The 20,242-nt window shown below is 40.0% G+C and overlaps 1 protein-coding gene across 18 annotated transcripts in view; it reads right to left on the reverse strand.

The window, feature by feature from the left end:
• Nucleotides 1-510: 510 nt before the first annotated feature.
• Nucleotides 511-20,242, reverse strand: part of CELF1 (CUGBP Elav-like family member 1) — a 54,848-nt gene continuing 35,116 nt past the window's right edge. For 12 of the 18 annotated variants that reach the window (XM_044436137.1, XM_044436125.1, XM_044436136.1 and 9 more), the window contains 6 exons: nucleotides 19,154-19,282; nucleotides 18,523-18,555; nucleotides 17,780-17,893; nucleotides 17,449-17,634; nucleotides 15,200-15,343; nucleotides 511-8,580 (listed from right to left, as the gene is read on the reverse strand). In XM_044436137.1, coding sequence (XP_044292072.1) covers nucleotides 8,453-8,580; nucleotides 15,200-15,343; nucleotides 17,449-17,634; nucleotides 17,780-17,893; nucleotides 18,523-18,555; nucleotides 19,154-19,282 — 734 coding nt within the window. In that variant the 3' untranslated portion in view covers nucleotides 511-8,452. The remainder of the gene's footprint in view (nucleotides 8,581-15,199; nucleotides 15,344-17,448; nucleotides 17,635-17,779; nucleotides 17,894-18,522; nucleotides 18,556-19,153; nucleotides 19,283-20,242) is intronic. The other 6 variants (XM_044436132.1, XM_044436129.1, XM_044436131.1 and 3 more) reach the window with 4 other exon arrangements.

The following is a 20,242-nucleotide window of genomic DNA, read 5'->3' on the forward strand; positions in this document are numbered from 1 at the left end:
GGGTCAGACTAAATAGCCCAGGAGGCCCCTTCTGACTCACTCCGTTTCTATGTTTCTAAGTCTTATCTTACTGGAAGTAGACAAAACAGGGTAAAATTGTGTGTGAAAGAGAACATGCATCTATATCTAGTATCATATGTACTGTATACTGATCAAATATCCCTACTTACTGAGCAATCTTTTCAAATATATGATCACACTGGAAGTACTAGCTTTGATGTATTTCTAGAGAAACCCCACATGAATACATTCTTCACTTGCCAACTTATCTTTCCAGATAGAAACTAAACCTGAAAAGGGTAGAAAGGGCTCTAAGGGATTAATTTAAAGCAAGAGGGATGGGGAATGCACTCAAACCACAGAACGGAAGATATATCATAAGCACCAAGGCATTTGTCTCACAAGGAAGACTTTATCTTCTGCTATGTTTAGATCTGTCCTTCTCTCACTTTCTAATATTAATGTACCCACATACTGGTCATGTATAAGTACAAGGCTGACACAGAAAAATTCTTCTCAAACAGTTTAATAGCAAATAAACAAAGGGAGGTACCACACTTGGCATATACAAAATGACTTCTTGTCTGTGTGTCTGTGCAATTAAAACAGCTTTAAGTTCCCCAGTGGGACAAAAAGAAATCACACACAAAAGGAAGAAAATTCCATAATACATATTTGCTTGTTCCAAACTTGTAACAAAACTTTCATTTTTAAATCCACTACACAAACTCCGTGATCAGAAAAGCAACATGTGCTTCTGTTATTTTTTTAAACCATTAAAGAAAAATCCATAATTTTCTACAGAGTACAACACAATTTCACACAAAAAAGACATTTTGTTTTGCAAACCAAACAAGAAAAAAGGAACAGCTCAAACAAGATAAAGAAAAGCATTGCTACAACAGAATCACGACTTTGAGTTGATTAAATCCTGTTACTGCAGAACAGACTCTACATTTGGTCATAGTGGCAATTTGTTTTCTTGTCACATTTGTGAATCACTTTACATTGTTTTCTAGTAGAAAAGGCAAAAAACTGTACAAAACCCCTAGTGTTAAATACAATGTTTGTACCAATAAAAAAGCCCACAGGTTTGTTTCCAAAATGTAAATTTTCTTTTTTTTTTAAATTATTCACAAAAAGCAGCCAGAAATAAAAGGCAGCTGCTGCTTTACTGTCTCAAATTCATTAAAACCACCACAGAATAATTAAAACAACCAAAGAAAGAAAGGAAAGAAGAAAGAAAAGGAACATCCAATGTTTGGCATTTTGGTTTTCTCCAGAGACTTTTTTCCACAGGATTCTCCAGAGTTCCTCATGAAACTGTACGCACATTGTAAAGAAATGTATTGGCAAAATTAATCAATACATTGCAGGGTCTCGGCCTCCCTGCCATCAGACATCCCTGTGCATTGTGACTGTAAGCCTATGAGCAACCATCTCACAGCTGTACCCCCAGATAATACAGCCATATCCCTTTTCAAGCAACGTTCACCCTCAAAAGGTGATCATCTCAAAGCTGAGGAAAAGCTACCTAATGCATATTTATCTACCAAGCATGGAGAAATATTACCCACCCAAAAATAGGGTGGGGGCTTTTTTGTCCCCAGTAGAACAAACTAACATTCTATATGGCCTAGATAGGTCTCTTATACACCCCTAACTCTTCATATGTTTTGCTTCACACTCCTCCTTCTCGTTGAAGTTCCATCCTAGCTTCCCTACTTCTTTGCTCCTTGTGATTTGGCACCTACTACAGGAATTTCTTGCAGGTGCTGCTAAACCCAGTACTAAAGTCTCAGCTTCTACAGTAGGTTATACATGCAGCAAGGCTGAAGCATGTCTCCCAAAGAAGGATAATCTGTCCTATTTCTTCATCAGGCCAGAAAGCAATGGGGGGGGGAGGGGGGAGGAAAAGAAAGGGGGAAGGAAGAAAAAAGAAAAACTGCATGACTCCTTACCCAATTTAAGAACAAAAACTAAAAAAAAAAGTCTCCATTGAGGAGATCCCCAGCTAAGGCCCCTGAGAAAAGGAGCCGGGGTTGGTACCCTGTTAGGTAACAGCTAATAGGCTGTTATATTGTGCTTGTCACTTGGAGAAAGAGCCAGCAGTTTTGTGTCTAGGATTACAGGTTCCTTCTATGGGATATACAGAACATGCTACTTCAAGTGTAAAGACTGGAGAGCAATCGTGCTTCAATCCACTGAGATTTGATGCTGTTAAATCTCACAAAGCAAGCCACATATTAAACAAGTGGTACAAATTAAGGCTACTCCAAAGGAGTTGGAGCTCCAATGGATCTTAGAAGCAATATTACTGCAAACATCCCACATCTTTCTGTTGAACTTCTATCCCTGCTGCCACCATCACCACTACCACCACCAGAACAGTGCAATCAAGCCCCCTGAGACCTTTCCATAGCTGTGATGATAGAGCAAGGTGTAGATACTGTGTAGAGCAGTCTAAATGCACAGGAGATGTCCTGACGTGACATATGACCACAAGTCTGGCATCCCAAAAAGGACAGCTTTGAAACCTATTAAATTGCTCAGTTTTTGCACAAACTATAGAAAACAGAGGTGAAGGGTGTATATATACAAGATTGTGAAGAACACAGCAGGAAACATGCAAAACGTTTACAAGGGCATTATTTGAGTTTTTAAAGGAAAAAAACAAACAAAATCTCACATTTTGCTGAGGAGATTGTAGTTACAAAAAACTAAGCATGCTAGGGTTTAACAAAATACAACACCAACTTTGATTAAACTTTCACTGCAGACAAAGGCTGATAATCACACAGGAAGGAAAAAGCAGTAAGTGCCAGGGCAAAAATGCAGCTACAATCAGGAGAAAGTGTAGTTCAAGTGTTTTCTGCTGAGGCTACTCAAGTCAAAGAATACATGCTGTCTCCTCAAGCACAGAAAGTAGATTCAGCAAAGTGTGACCAGAAGCCTCCTGAAAGTTTTAAGTTGCATCGTTTTACTTTTTCCTTCAAAGATTTGTTTTAAAACTAAGCACACAGAAAAAACTAAGCCTAGAAAGTGATTGGCTGTATGTTCACAGAAATACAAATACTCCACAAGGTATGCTAGCAAGGCTGCTCTGAAGACAATTACAAAGAATCAGAATCACAAAATCAAGTGGTTATCTTACGAAGTTCTAGAAAAATAGAATTCTTTTATATTCAAATGCAAGTTTAAATATTCCCCTTCAGCAGTCTTTCTAGCAAAACCAATTTGGCAGCACAAAAAAAGAAAAAAAGAAAAAAAGATTAAAGAAAAAAGAAAGAAGAAACAAACATAATAAAAATACACATCAGCATCAAAAGTCAACACAAGGTCAAAAGGTGAGAGTTCAAGCATCAGAGAAGCTGAAGAGACAAGGATTTGGACGATGTACTTGAACGCCACATCGACATGCTTTAGGCACAACGATGAACAAACGGCAGGAATCTAGAAAAAAAAACAAACCAGAAAGAAGGAGACCCACTGAGTTACACAGAGCAGTACATCCAAACAGAGAGAGAGAGAGAGAGAGAGAGAACAGGAATGGGCACTGTACAATGAGACCTCTCGGGGAGGGGAGTTGACAGGGGAGGGCAGCACATGCCGACAATGAACAAGTAAAAAGTGAAGTGTGTAAGACTCTGAATAAATGAGAACAACTGCTGGAAATCAAATTGAAGCAGAGACCTAGGATTCCCTTTAGACACTGGCTACAGAAGGGACTATGGCACAGTGGCACATAGTGGCTATGCTTTCATCACAGCCCTGAGCCAGTGTTCCTTCTACCTCTGCTCAAGGAAGACAACACAGTTAGCTCCCTTCACTGGAACCTGACTCCGTAAAATGTAGTTCCAGGGAGGTTCAGTTTCTCAGAGACGGGAGACAAAGAATCACTGGGGGATTGATACTTGAGATACTTTCTTTTTTCCTGCTTAGGCAGTTGCAGCCCAAGTAATCCATCCTCTTTGTTTCAGTTATTCTTTAGGAAACAAGGAGAACCAAAAAAGTGGCATAAGGTGGAACTGAAACCCCTATGAAATAGGAAGGAATTAAGACTTGACAGCAAGTAGGACTTGCCTTAGCTGAGCCCTTTTTACTATGATACCTGCAAATAAACTTTTTGCAACTCTTTCCATAAATAAATCCTGCTCCCTGATTTTGTGAGGAGGAATTCTGGACTCTCAGAAGTTCTACAGTCACTGTTGCCAGCTTGAATGGAAGGTATTTTGTCCAAAACAACTCGAGAGAGATTTTTAGAGCTGACAGAATCTCTAATAGAGGGCATAACACAAAAGACATAATTTGCAAGGACAAATACATTTATGCAATCTGTTAATGAGATGGTGTACACAAAAAACTGAGGCAGCATGTGATTACTGGGGAAAATGTACTTAGATCTACCCTAAATTCTCTTCCATTTGCTCTCAAAGGTACTTCCTGACATCCTGTTTTAACAATTATATTTACAGTCAGTGACCCTATAACGTCCTCCCGTGCTATCCTATTCTAAATGGATCATGACCTGTTATTTATTTTGACAAGTATTAGGCTATGCTACTATAGTTGATTTGAACATTGCTTTGGTTGAGAAAACATTGGCTCAGACCCAAAGTCTGTTCCACAGACAGAAGGGCTCTTATCAGGAGAGGCCTTCTGATAAGAGAGGAACATTTCTGCTGTCCAAGCAGGCAACGAAGTTATCTTTACTTATTACACTCCTCCTACAGTCCCCTATACCTCCCGCACCCTGGAACAGTGAAGGTGTCATTGGAGCCTGTGGAAGGAAGAGGGATTGGCAAAAACTGCCTTCCAACTGGCATGTCCTGAGATGAACTTCACTTGGGGAGTGTTCCCACTGGTGGGGGCAGACTGTGGATCAAACCCAGTGCATTTAATGAGGGAATGAGAAGTTTACAGAAGTTAACTATGTCAGGCTAACAAACAGTATTGTTGGGACTTTCATTCCTAATATGAAGTATACCAGACAGAATCTCTCTTGCACCAGCAAATCCACACATTCACAAGCATCAGCAAGGCACACTCACAGGTGAAAGAGTCACAAAGAAAATCCATATGCTCATACAGCAAATCCATCAGCAACTGACAAGAGTCTATCTTTTCTTATTTTTTATAAAAATAAGGCTTTTTTGGAAAGTGATACTTCTATTATTTGCCTCATGAATACTGCCTGCATGCAATACTTTTTAGTATAACATGTTTTTCTTTATTCATTCCAGTCTGATGTCTCCATATATTTGAAGACTCAATTCTATTCTATTTTAATCTAAAATGCACCTAAAATTATGTTCATGGTTAAATATAATTTGATGTATAGCTATTTTGATACAGCACAACTAATCAGTATGCTTTTCAATATGATCTATTTGTTGCACTGGTCTAAACACAGATGACCAATCTGATTTGTTTCAGAAGGACAGAACACATGATAATATCCAGGGCTTCCTGCCAAAGTAACAGCTCAAAACTAGAAAGGGAAGGTGGGGAAGGAATAAATTAAGCAGAAAAACAACACACATGACAGATTGGATCAAGACTGGAAAGCAGTGTGACATGTTAGATATATATCTTTTTCCATTAGAGAACCTACCCCAGATAATTAATTTATTATGTGATCTGAAAAACATGCATAGCCAGATCAATAGATCAAGTGGAACTGAGGAGAAAGGCATAGTTTGGTTCAAGTATTCCAGCTAAAGTAACTCAGAGAAGCAGCACTGAAGGCACAAGAACTTTACCAATATATTCCAAATGTTTGATTTTTGGACTTTAACATGGATATTTGTACTTTAGTAACAGCATCACTTGGGATAAGGACATTCACTCACATGATTCATACTTCTTTGAAAATATTATAGCTGTTATCTTGTTAATTCAGTGGATGATGATTTAATTCATGGGGGCCATAATGAGAGTGTACAGATAGGTTATGAAAATTATGACCATTAAATAAAGAGTGACAGAACACATTATTCAGAGAAGACAAAATGGGTGGCCAAAGGAGAAACAAACAAGGAACTAGGAGAGGAGGAAGGGGACAGAGGAGGTACTGGGAGGAGTGACTATAGAGAAACTTGAGCACAGCTTTCCCCCTCCACTAGTTCACAGCATTAATTCTTTTCCTATTTAGCAGTTTGTCCATCTGCAAACAGGCCACCAAAAAGTCAGTAGTTTCAATCATGTACATTGTTGTATGTATGTGTAACACAATCACATTCAGGATTATGCAAACCCTGGTCATTTCCAGTGAAATAATTTAGATAATAAATATTCTCCATCCTAGAGCAGTATAAAACTTCTATAAAAATAGAAACAACATTCTTGGCTATATCAGGTTGCACCTGGAGCAGCTGCTCCCAACCATGACCATTTTTTTCCTGAAAAGTATATTATTTATAAAAAAAAATCCCATGACAACTCTGGAAGCCTCAACACTCCAACACTTTTCCCCCCTCAGAATATCAGGACACAACTTTTCCTAGTGCACAAAATTCAGTGTATACAGTTCACCTAAGTGTATGCATATGCTTCTGAATAGACCTAAATATTCAACACAGAAGGATACCATATGCCAGCATAAATGGGAAATTTGGCAGCCTGACTGTTCAGTCTTTTTGCCACTGCTATGTATGCGTATAATACTGACAGTTAAAAGTTTATATAATGCCACCCAGCAAGATTACAGATACGTTTGTGACAACCAAACTTCCAAATTCATCCAAAAATTTCACATGGCCTGAGATGGATGGCCTTACACAATTTATACTTCTGAGGTTTAACAGACCAGGGGACCCAGTCCCTGGTCATGTTGGATTCTCCTACTAAGCTTTATTATGCCCAGAACTTCTGAAATAGCATTTAAAGCTTGATGAATTGTGTGGCTCTTCCTGATGGGAATGAATTGAAAGCTAATGTTATTTTAATCTGTTTCCTTCTCCCCCTAAATACCTAATTTCCAAGCACAAAACCTGTGAGTTGACTGGTGTACTGTGAAAAAGCATGATGATATGGGAAAGAGTATATACTGTGGAAGTAAGAGTATATTGAATCTCTGCATAATGCTGTAAATTTCCCCATGAACAGAGATGGCTTTTGTGATTCTAGGGTTATATTCTTTATCGACCTTGCCACTGCTCAGGCCAGAAAGTTAAAACATCTTGTTAGACTCATGTTGTCAGTGTGCACAAAAATTCCTTTAACACATTGGCAAACACACATGCAAAAAAGCAGGTGTGTATTACCAAGGGAATAAATTTCACTGTTGAGTAACTGTGTATTGGACTACAAACAATATAAAGGCAGGATCAAGATTGTGTGCAGGTTCAGCCTTTTGCATGTACCTTAATGCTTTACAATGGCACATGCATTCAAAGGAAAACTGCAATGTAGCATAACGGTAGTTTGGATGAAAAAAGTAAGAAAAAAGTCCTTTGGGACTGTATTATTCTGGACACTCACATGCAGAAAGTGTGCAAAAGAGCAGAATGCCAGAAATCAGAGCAATGTGAACTTATTTACAAGCCATCTGTCAGTTTAGTACTAAGGAGGGTTTAAGCTGTACTTTATGAGTACTGATTCTAGTTGCATCTTTATGTACAGTAAGAAGCAATACAGAAAATCTGCAAAATACAATAGAATTTACAGCAGATCATAAGTTAAGACATCTGCATTAAATTGACTGGTTTGGCTGTGCCTAATTTTTAAATTGCTGCTCTGGCTGGACTGTAAATGTTTGATCAAAAAATGTTGTTAGTTCATTTTTATGCTGCAGCCAGACTCACTACACTACAGAGATGTACTGTAGCATTCTCATCACTGCAGTTTTCCTTCAACACATGAATATTTTTGCCCAGCTACTTTTCTCCTGCACTAGTGAATTATTCTGTACGAAGTCCTCACATAAGGCATTAGCTAAGTAAATCTGGGAAAATGAGAGTTTGGCAAGGTTTTGTAGGGTCTATTTACTAACCAGCCACCAAGTGGTTTGGAACTAGATCATCTCACTCCCCGCTTTTCATGAATATCACTTGGGTTCTGGCAAGTTCTTTCTCCTCTTCCTCATGTCTAAGTCATGCAGTGTCAGTTCCAATTGCATCTGCTGTTTTCCTTTCCTCCCCAAGGTGGCTGGCATTGGTCCTTCTCAAAACACACTGGTTACAAACACAGCAAACTTTAAAAAAAAGCGATATGGCACCTAAACTCCAAAGTAAAACACTGGAAACAAAAGCACAAACTTGTCCTCCATCCGAAGAATTCCCAGTAGAGGCTGCAGCCGAGTCTTCAGGGGAAGAGGTGCCAGATAGAATGACATCAATCAGCTTCTGTGACTGTAAAAATACAGCCTTAAAGAGTTTCTGAATCACTATGCGCACTCCTCCCCAACTTACCAGAAGATCCTTCTCACTCCAGTTCCAAAGGGGAGGGGCGCTCAGTATGGCTTGCTGTCATTCTTAGAGCGCTTGAGCTGTACTTTCAGTCGTTTCATGCCAATCTGAAATCCATTCATTGACTGGATGGCAGCCTGTGCAGAGACTGGATTGTCATAACTTACAAAACCTAAGAAAAAGAAAAGTTAAAATATGTGAGAAAGATCAGAGCAGCATGAAAGTACTAGCAGCAGTATGTTTAGTTTGACATCATCATTAGTGTTTTACATTTGTACTGCAGATATAAACTATGTGAACTACTGACACAACCATAGTTTAAATTTATAACATGGCTGACGTTAAAAAAAATATGTGAGGCCACTGTCTCCCCTATATGATGATACAAAGAAATGGAAGAAACATGTCCATACAGCCTATGGGTGCAAATGTATTCTTTAATTGGCAAGTTTAATTTCCTGCATTTAAAAAAACCCAGCACTAGGGCATGTGGGATAATTTTATACCCTAGATGAAAGTGCTCAGGCCAAAAAACAAAACAAAACAAAACAAAACTGCACTTGAAAAGACTTTGCTCTGGCTGAAATTTTCCTTCAGAATTTAATTAACATAAAATCTGCTTTCAGCTATCAACACATACAGACAATTCAAGATTTAATCCTTCCTGAGGTTGTGCAAAGAAGGAAATATACACAACAATATTTGGTCAATTGACTTTTTAGCCTTATAGCAATGATTTTGCCTACTAACTTTAAAAAAACATAGTGCAATCTTTCCTCAATGGATTTTAATTCTTATTGCTAGTGGTTTTAACTAAGAATCTTAGATTTTAAAAAAGACCAGTATGATCTGTATTGAAGTTTCCTTTTTAGAGGGCCTATTGTCTGGGGCACAAAAGTACCCTACACAGCTATTTCTATGGATATTCTGGGGTACTTCTGTGCTCTGGGCATGTTCTATTTTATTAAAACAACTCATACAAGGTAGGAAGCTGACATGTGAGCATGTTTTAGACTAGGCACTTTGTGACAATGTCTTACAAGAACAAGTTGGTAGGCTTACTTATGTGTAAATTACAGAATGTGAGCTGGAGGTTGCCAGTTATCCCATGATATGGAATGAGTTAAATGTAGGAATAATAAAATAAATAGGGGTGTCTTATCCTCAGCTGCAGTACTTCCAGTACCAGCCTCTGATTGCACTGTAAAACTGGTTCCATATGTGGGGAAGGACACTAACTGAGTTATAACTAAACAGAAGGGAAATCATACCAAGTTCAAAGCAGTGTTTCTGAGGTCACTGCAACCAAGGATGGTGACCATATCCTAGCAAGCTGGTCCTCAAAGACCAATGGTCAGTGACCTGGCAGGGTATTGTGCTGAGGAATGAACCATGATGCCATGTGCCAATTAAACTGAAAATCTAAAATGTTGGCAAGTGTAAATATAGAAATGGCTGGATTGCTTGAAAAGCTACCAGTCAACGCATTTGCAATATCTAAACCATATGAACAGACTCAGGCTCATTACATATATTGTTACATTCAGTTGCATCATGTAAAAAAAGACAACAGTACAGAAATACAATACCAGGTGGTATAAACAACTTGTCCGTTTTGAAATTTAACAAATTGATACTTTGCAGGAAATAGGAAGATGTTGTCAATTTTAAAATTCTGCTCCCAGAGTGGCAAAATGGATCAGTGTTTATAAATCCACCTCCCACCCCCACCACATGCACACAGAGTGAGATAGTGCTAAACAGGAGTTGTGGGCACATAGATAACAACTAAACAGTTAGATCATAAGAGAGTGGCAAGCAACATTGCCAATACTATGGGTTAGAACATGAATTGTAATTTCTTTATCTAGACAAAGGTAGGGGTGTGTGAGCTTTCCTAAAAGAATCTGTCCTTCATGGGGTCCCTCCTTGAAAAGTTATCTGCTATCTTTTGTGGGGAGAAGGCATAAGATTCTCCTAGAGGGTGGTAGGAGCTGAGAAGCTTAATGCCAAGGTAAAACACCATGCATGGCAGGTCAGACTAACAAGCAAAACTCTGCTCATGAAATGGTACTTTCCTGCTCTCCTCACTAAAGCTCCCTACTGCTCTGCAAAACCTTCATCTGGAACGGTGTGGAATGGCTGCAGCGGGATGGAGAAATCTGCAAAATAAGATGGGCTTGTCTTGTACAAGCAGCAATAGCTTTCTGATTATGCAAGAGAATACAATCCATTGTTTGTGTGGTTTAGCATTCTAAACATCTTTGTGTATTCTCTGAACCAATAGCTGAAATTTTATAAATTATACAAATTTACTTATCACTAGAATGTGTGCTAATAAATAAAATGCATGTCATATCCAAAACTGAGTTTATATTAAGCTAATACAAACAGCAGCATACTGACAAGTGACTGGAAAGACACTATGCATAAATGGATTCAGTAGAGACACAGAAACTAGGGGATGAAAGAGGGAAGTGACCATCACTAAAATGTCTGCAAAGAAAACTCCAGTCTAAGGTTATGCCCTGCTAAGCATTACAGTGAAGGGAAAAATACTGGCCCATACTCTTTTTACCAAACAGCAGGTCTGCAGTGTTTGTGATCTACCAAACTAAGCACAGGCTTATGGAGCCTCTGTATACTGAACAGGGGCTCCAGAAGTCTTCTATTTTTGTTGTTTGCCTAGAAACTGTGTTGAATGTGCCAAAATTAGGAAGATACTTATTTCTCTAGCCAGCCTGACAGCAAGGAAATTCTGACATTAGCATAATCAAGAGGTTAACTTGGATAAATTTCCCACTAGATCTGTTAATTGTCTTGTTAAATGAATAATGTACCAGTTAGGAAGTAATTCCTTTTGTAATTAATTCTGACAGAGTATGTTATGCTAACCAGCAGAGAGTATCAGTATCATCTGACCCCACAAAAGCCATGTAGGATAAAGTAAACTCTACAAATAAGCCATTGTGGCAAAGCTGTCTAGATTGGTATAAAGAAAGGAAACTGGGTACTTAATTTATTGCAAGTAGGCAGATAAGCCCCTTCATGGATCACTGCCTTGTCGTGGCGAAGGGGCTTGTGTAGCTCAATGAAGCTATGAGCCATGCTGTGCAGGATCACCCAAGACGGACAGGTCATAGCAGAGAGCTCTGACAAAACGTGATCCACTGGAGAAGGAAATGGCAACCCACTCCAGTATCTTTGTCAAGAAAACCCCATGGACAGTACCAAAAGGCAAAAAGATGTGACTCCAGAAGATGAGCCCCTCAGGTCGGAAGGTGTCCAATATGCTACTGGGGAAGAGCAGAGGGCTAGTACTAGTAGCGCCAGAAAGCCGAAAGGACACTCAGTTGCTGATGTATCTGGTGGTGAAAGGAGAGTCCGATGCTGCAAAGATCTATACTCCATAGGAACCTGGAATGTAAGATCCATGAATCAAGGCAAGCTGGATGTGCTCAAACAAGAGATGACAAGACTGAACATCAACATCTTAGGAATCAGTGAACTAAAATGGACAGGAATGGGTGAATTTAATTCAGATGACCATCAGGTATACTACTGTGGGCAAGAATCCCTCAGAAGAAATGAAGTAGCCTTCAAGTCAATAAAGGAGTAGGAAAAGCAGTACTGGGATACAATCTCCAAAATGACAGAATGATCTCAGTTCCAATCCAAGGCAAACCATTCGATAGCACAGTAGTCCAAGTCTATGCCCCAACCACTGGTGCTGAAGAGGATGAAGTTGACGGGTTCTGTGAAGGCCTACAACACCTTCTAGAATTAACACCAAAAAATAATGTCCTGATCATCATGGGGGATTGGAATGGTAAAGTAGGAAGCCAAAAGATAACTGGAATAACAGGCAAGTTTGGCCTTGGAGTACAAAATGAAGCAGGGCACAGGCTGGTAGAATTTTGTCAAGAGAATACGATGGTCATAGCAAACACTCTTTTCCAACAACCCAAGAGACGACTCTACACATGGACATCACTAGACGGTCAACACAGAAATCAGATTGACTCTGTGCTCTGCAGCCAAAGATGGTGAAGCTGTATACAGTCAGTAAAAACTAGACCAGGAGCTGACTGTGGCTCAGATCATGAGCTTCTTGTTGCAAAATTTAGGCTTAAGTTGAAGAAAGTAGGGAAAAGCACTAGGCCACTCAGGTATGACCTAAATCATATCCCTGATGAATATACAGTAGAGGTGACAAATAGATTAAGGAATTAGATCTGATAGAGTGCCTGAAGAACTATGGACGGAGGCAAGAGGCAGCAACTAAAACCATCCCAAAGAAAAAGAAATGCAAGAAAGCAAAATGTCTGTCTGAGGAAGCTTTACAAATAGCTGAGGGAAGAAGGGAAGCGAAAGACAAGGGAGAAAGAGAAAGATACACCCAACTGAATGCAGAATTCCAGAGAATAGCTAGAAGAGATAAGAACACCTTCTTAAATGAACAGTGCAAAGAAATAGAAGAAAACAATAGAATAGGGAGGACCAGAGATCTCTTCAAGAAAATTGGAGATATGTAGGGAACGTTTCATGCAAAGATGGGCGTAATAAAGGACCAAAATGGCAGGGACCTAACAGAGGCAGAACAGAATAAGAAGAGGTGGCAAGATTACACAGAAGAACTATACAAGAAAGAGCTTAGTGTCCCTGATAACCACGATGGGGTGGGCACTGACCTCGAGTCAGACATCCTGGAATGTGAAGTCTGAGCAACAACAAAGCTAGTGGAGGAGACAGTATTCCAGCTGAGCTATTCAAAATCTTAAAAGACAATGCAGTAAAAGTGTTACACTCAATATGCCAGCAAATTTGGAAAACTCAACAGTGGCCACAGGATTGGAAAAGGTCAGTTTACATTCTGATCCAAAAGAAGGGCAATGCCAAAGAATGGTCAAACTACCGCACCATTGCACTCATTTCACATGCTAGCAAAGTGATGCTCAAAATCCTACAAGCTAGACTCCAGCTGTATGTGGACCGAGAACTACCAGAAGTACAGGCAGGATTTCAAAGAGGGAGAGGAACTAGAGATCAAATTGCCAACATACGCTGGATCATGGAGAAAGCTAGGGAGTTCCAGAAAAACACCTACTTCTGCTTCATTGACTATGCTAAAGCCTTTGATTGTGTGGATCACAACAAATTGTGGCAAGTCCTTAAAGAGATGGGAGTACCAGACCATCTTATTTGTCTCTTGAGAAACCTCTATGCAGGTCAAGAAGCACAGTGAGAACTGGACACGGAACCACTGATTGGTTCAAAATTGAGAAAGGAGTTCAGCAAGGCTGTATACTGTCGCCCTGCCTATTTAACTTAATGCAGAACACATCATGAGAAAGGCAGGGCTAGATATGCAGATGATACCACTCTCATGGCAGAAAGTGAAGAGGAACTAAAGAGCCTCTTGATGCGGGTGGAGGAGGAGAGCACAAAAGTTGGCTTGAAACTGAACATCAAGAAAACTAAGATCATGGCATCTGGTCCTATAACTTCCTGCCAAAGAGAAGGGGAAGAGACGGAAGTAGTGACAGATTTTATTTTCCTGGGCTCCAAGATCACTGCAGACAGGGACTGCAGCCAAGAAATTGTAAGACGCTTGCTCCTTGGGAGGAAAGCTATGGCACATCTAGACAGCATACTAAAAAGCAGAGACATCACCCTACTGACAAAAGTGTGTATAGTCAAGGCTATGATTTTCCCAGTTGCAATGTATGGCTGTGAAAGCTGGACCATAAGGAAGGCTGAGCGCTGAAGAATTGAGGCCTTTGAATTTTGGTGCTGGAGGAGACGCCTGTGAGTCCCTTGGACTGCAAGGTGATCAAACTGGTCAGTCCTAGAGGAGATCAACCCTGACTACTCTTTAGAAGGCCAGATACTGAAGATGAAACTCAAATACTTTGGCCACCTAATGAGAAGGAAGGACTCACTGGAGAAGACCCTGGGAATGATTGATGGCAAAAGTAGAAGGGAATGGCAGAGAATGAGGTGGCTAGATGGAGTCACTGAAGCAGTCAGTGTGAGCTTAAGTGGACTCCAGGGGATGGTAGAGGACAGGAAGGGCTGGAGGAATGTAGTCCATGGGGTCGCGATGGGTCAGACATTATTTTGTGACTAACAACAACAAAGCAGGTAAGAATCACAGTTAGTGCTAAGACCCTGTAGAAATTTCTCAGTCACTATCATTTATGGTCACACAATGTTTATGTTTAATACTGGTGGCTAGGATGGGGAATCAACTGTTGTCAAGCATGTGCCAGGTCAAGACATACATCTGGCAAGTTGCATTCCACTTGATGAGTTTTGAGCTGCACAGGCTTGCCTTTGTGACCAAACTTCTCAGTTAACTGATGAATGCCAAAAAGCAGAAGAAAACGAGTCTAGTTATATTTTTTATTCCTTCATAAAGAGGGGAACTCACAACATATACAAGCTCTATCATTTCGACCTCACTAAGGAGCACATTATGATACAAGCTGCTCAAGTTACTCTAGTAAGGTTCATGGCATGCCAGGACTCCTGTTCTTAAGAACTGTACACTCAAAAGGTTACTTTTATTTCATTTGAGGGTTTTTCTTAAAGAGTGTCTCTTTTTTTAGAAGGGCATCAACATTTTGGCACATATGAGTGTGCTAAACAACTATAACTCCTCTGCTATTTTCAAGGTTCTCCTCCTCAGCACATTTTCTGAGAAAAGCCCTCTCCCTCTCTGAACTGGTTTACTGTTTCTATTCCCCATTCTGCAAAACAAATAAGTAAAATGACTTAACTGAACATACCAAAACATTTGCTCAGATTGGTCTGCTTATCAATGAAAACCTTGGCAGAGACGACATTCCCAAAAGGCATGAACATCTGCAGAAGGTCTTGGTCCCCAAATTCCTGGGGGAGGTGGTAGATGAACAGATTGGCTCCTTCTGGACCTTTAAACATTCATTTAGAATAAAATGTAATGAAAGCACAACTCCTTGGGTCTTAATACAGAGAATAAAAACAGAGATAAACTCATTCCATTCCACAGAACTGGAACTCATTCTATAAACTACCAAGAATAATTAAACTTAAATGCTATTTCAGAGAAAAAGCTGCCTGCTTTCTTCTAGAAAGCTGTATCTAATAGATTGTTTAAAAACGAGTCTTCTCAAAATTGATATTTAAATCCTGTGTTCAGCAGAAAGGAAATAGTCTAAATGCAATAGAGAAAGGAATCCTGAAAGATAATGTCTGGGGTTTGTTTATTTTTTGATTTATATCCTGCCTTTTTCCTACAAAGGGGTCAAGGCAGCTTTTATCTCCTCCTCCATCTTATCCCCACAACAACAACCCTGTGAGGTAGGTTGGGCTGAGAGTCTGTGACTGGCCCAAAGTCACCCAGTTGGCTCCATGGCTGAGTGGGGACTAGAACCCAGAGTCCCAGTCCCATGCTCTTAAACACTACACCACACTGGCTCTCTGGGTTCAGACTACACAATAAACCACACTCAGAGGTTAAATATAAATTGAGTATGGGATGTTGGTAAACCATGGTTACCAAGTTCTTCAAACCCAGCCATGCAGACAAACCACAGTTTGCCTTTGTGTTTTTATGTTTGTTTATATCCCACCTTATGATATAATTCCCAGTGACTGGTACTGGGTTAACCAGAGTTAAGCCACAGTTCACATGGTTTATTTTACAGCAACAAACCACTCTGACAATCCATGGCTTGTTTTAGGGGTTGTTTAATTGATGATGGGTTACTGTATTGGCTGAATCTAGAAGAGCAATTCTATCAAAGGTTGTGGTGATATGCTAGTTGAGCTGCTTGGCAGAAGTAGCAAAATTCCGTCACTTTTTCAACTGTGACCTTTGCTGACACCAATGACCCTCCACTGACACATAGGTGGGACTTTGGAAAGATTGTCACTTGTTTTCCACCCTTATAAAGCTACTTTTTGTCCCCAAAAATGGCACAATTGTGTATTATTGTTATTGTTAGTTTTTTACAAGTGGACTTTCATGGCTATCCAGCATGTGTAGTCTAGCTTGTTTAAATTCTTTACATGTTTCAGCTGTCAAGGGGAGCAGTGAAGTAGAATAAATAACATGCACGGAAATTAACAAGGTCATGTAGACTAATTTGTGCAGCGTTGTCAGAGACTACTTGCTGAGCAGCAAACTGAAAAGGGAAAAACATAGCAAAAGTAGGTACGCCAAAAATGGAGGGGACTATATCTTCTCCTTGCCAAAATGACTGTGTTGCTTTTAAATGTCCAACTAGCACTTCTCCATCTTTTGAACAGTTCAGGTCTGGTTTAACTGTGGTTGACAATATGATCTGGGAGGCACAACATTTCCAGTTCAAATCATAGATTAGCTATAAATTTAGTGGTTTTCCTTAGGCAAACTACTATTCTGTCAGTTCAGACCCACTCCAAGAAATCTGCAATATAACAATAATAATAGCTTTCCAACTTACATTGCTGTTATTCATTTTAAGGAAATATGAAATGCTTTGAACACTTAGAAATGCTATACAAAAGCCACAATCTCTTTTCTCCTGAATCAGGTATATTTAAGGATTGTTCCAAAGGTGAAATATTTATTTATTTTATTAAAAACATTTCTATGCCGCCCCATTCGCTGAAGCCTCGGGGCGGCTCACAACATAAATTAAAATATAATACATTAAAAATATAAAACAAATTAACAATATAAAATAAGTCGCCCTGGCCAGCGACTAGGTGATACCAGTGAATACCAGGTGATACCAGTGAAATGTCCAAGGGCTTCAAAATGAAAAGCATTTCTTTGCCCAGGGGAAGGCACAGAATAGTGCCTGGATGTTTGCCAGTAGCCAAAACCCAACAGAAACAGTTTATAAATGTGGCCAGAGGGGGAAAGGACTGGTATTTTAACAGAGTTTTTGTTCCATGGCTTCTATGATGTTAGGTCTCTGGAAGACAATGTTCTCTGTACAGCAGCATGTACAGGGCTCATGCCTCACCTCTTCAAAACCAAATTGTCCCACCACAGCCTCCCACCTACCTTCCTTTTGACTTCCTGCTGCACCAATACTCTGCTGCGTTAACAGACTCTGGTTGTAGAGTGTGGGCAGTGCAGCAGCGGCATACTGCTGGATCCCGGAGTAGGCCTGAGTTAAGGCCTCCATCGTGCTCCCTGTGCCATTTGAAAGGCCACCACTGCCTAGCCCACCATTTAACGCTGCCATTCCTATGTAGAAAAAAATAAGTATCCATTAATCAACCCTTTTTCAAGACATACTTTATTATCAAGGCAAGCTGAATCACAACTTTGGACCAGGCAAAAGAGGTGGTTCATTTTGGGTGGCATTATTTTCATTTTATACAGAACTTACCTGCTAAAGAGCCAACATTGAGGCCTGCAGTAGCCCCTGCCAAGGTTTGAAGTGCCCCAAGAGAAGCCATTGGGTTAACAGAGGAGCTGCTACTGGAACTGGGCGATGAACCTGCTATTAAAATGACAGTTAAACACCAATTACAGCTTCCAACAGTATCACATACCTTACCACCTTCTCCAAAATGCTCAGAAAAAGATGCTGTATTAATGGTTAGAACAAAGCATGCTGAGATTTCTTGAAAATACAAAGATTAACATTTAGTAATTCCCCAGGAGTGTATGCTTGTGATTTTATCTGTGTGACTCCAGAATATTCAGAATTAATAACATTTCACTTTATTGTATGGAACTCTGAAACCCTGCTTCATCAATGCCTTGAATCCAAATGCAAAGGCAAAAGTCCATAGAAGTTAGACTAGTTTACTAGCTAGCAATTAACTAAGATCACCATTAATCTCCTCCCCTGCATTTCTCTGATATGCACAATGTCTTTGGAGATAGGCAATTGTATCCCTTGATTTGTGTCTGATATGTGGCAGGTAAGAAACAAGAGTAGTCTTTCCTACTGCTTAGAAAAACTCTTGCTGCTTCTTACCTGCCTGGAAGCTACAGTGAAATTAAGAGGTTTGTGGCAGGAATCTGTATGATGTCGGATATTCTGCTTGCCAGAGATTAAACTGTTCAGAGCACTTTGGTGGTGGGGCAGTACAGAAATGAAATAATAAATAATGTGGCACTTGCCTCTGGTGAGCTGGCAAGTGAATCTATCAATACCTGTATGAAGCAAACAAATTTGACAAGAATTCATACCAGGACACAGTATGCTCTAATATTTGTTCTAGTTTACCATCTCAGAAAGGTTGATGGCTCAGTGGCTGATCATGACCTACAGAACAAGTTCTTGAGTACCGGTCCTTGCCATACCCTAGCATTATACTTTTAGCACAATGAAATGTTAAGTTAAAATGGGACAGTGCATATTCTTTTAACTTCTATTTACACACAACAAACAGGCAACTTAGGAGAGAGGCAAAACTTGTCTTACTACTGCAACAAATTGGGTCACCAGCGTAGGCACAGGATTGTTCTAATTATGTCAATTTATGATTTAATAACTAAATCATGGGCTGCTGCCTCTATTGTCATGTGTGAAATGGCCTTAAGATATGGGTGGGCAATGTGTGGACTGCAGACCATGCATGGCTGTTTTTGTGCCCCTCCACTCCAGCTGCAGAGGCAACCAATACAGTGTGTCTTTGCAAGGTTTACAAGGTGCACCTTGTCTGTAAGCAGAATCACACATTCAGGTTCATCTTGTTGAAACAAGAGACATATGCTCACAACATTTATTATATCAAGAAATGGCTCTTACCTGAACTTGTGAGCACACTTAAAGGGCTGTTGGAAGAATTGAGTGCAGTTGTACCACTTGGTGTACTCTGAGCTGCGCTTGCTGCAGCTGCTAATGCAGCTAAGTTCTGTAACTGCATCGCATTCAACCCTGCAACACATCAATCGATCAATGCATAGTGGGACTGCTCCTTTAGAATTAACCATTAGGTCACTGGTGGATCTAGCAGCATCTCCATTTAGATACTTTTGGATAAAAAAATGAAACATGATAGTCAAGCCCCTGTGGCTCCTGATAGTAGAAGAAACACTTCCAGATATTCTCACCTGGGAAAGCAAACATGTGACAGCAATTTCATAATGAAGATTGGCCAGCAAGCTGCTCAGCAAGAGCAGCGAAAAACCTTGGTACTTCTTGGAATTACAGCCGTACTATTTTCAGTGACCGTCCCTCCAGCAATGCTCAGGTGGCACTTTGCAGCAACTGTAAGTGGTTTGCTGCTCTTTTTAAAAACCGTGTCTAAAAATTACACAAATGTGTTCATAATTTTTTATTATTTTCTTTCTGCATGTGTGCACTCATAGATATAGTCTTGTCTTCCTGGTGCATCCAGGAGTGTTGACATACAAGGAAACTGGTGAAGTGAGACTGCATATAGGCCAATTCATCACAGTTGCCAGTGACCAGTTGTTTAGTTGTCAACTGAACAGCACTGGAAAAGGAGGAAAGCTGCAAAGGAAAGTGTGCTGAAAGTGTGTATGTGGTGGAATTGACGAACTGACACTTCAAAGTGCCCCTACCTTTTCAACACTTGGTGTATTTAATCCCCCACCACTTTTTGTGGGTGCTTACTGCTGATATTACTGTGGTTCACTGATAGTTCTAAGAAAAGCTATGAGAAGGTGGCTGAATTACGCCCCAGTAGATGGGGGAAAGCAAGTACCGCTAGTGTTGGTGCCCCATTTGGTCCATCCTGTTCTGCCACCTGCAGGTTTTTAAAAGAATATTTGCACAGTTTTTTGGACCAGAAAATGTACACAAATATAATGGCTGGAAAATAAATGGAGAGGAAGTTTCCATCAATTTAATGGCAGGGCAGTAAATCCAAAA

Source organism: Varanus komodoensis, unplaced genomic scaffold, assembly GCF_004798865.1.
Source record: "Varanus komodoensis strain SLA01 unplaced genomic scaffold, ASM479886v1 scaffold3, whole genome shotgun sequence".
In the NCBI taxonomy this organism is placed as follows: domain Eukaryota; kingdom Metazoa; phylum Chordata; class Lepidosauria; order Squamata; family Varanidae; genus Varanus; species Varanus komodoensis.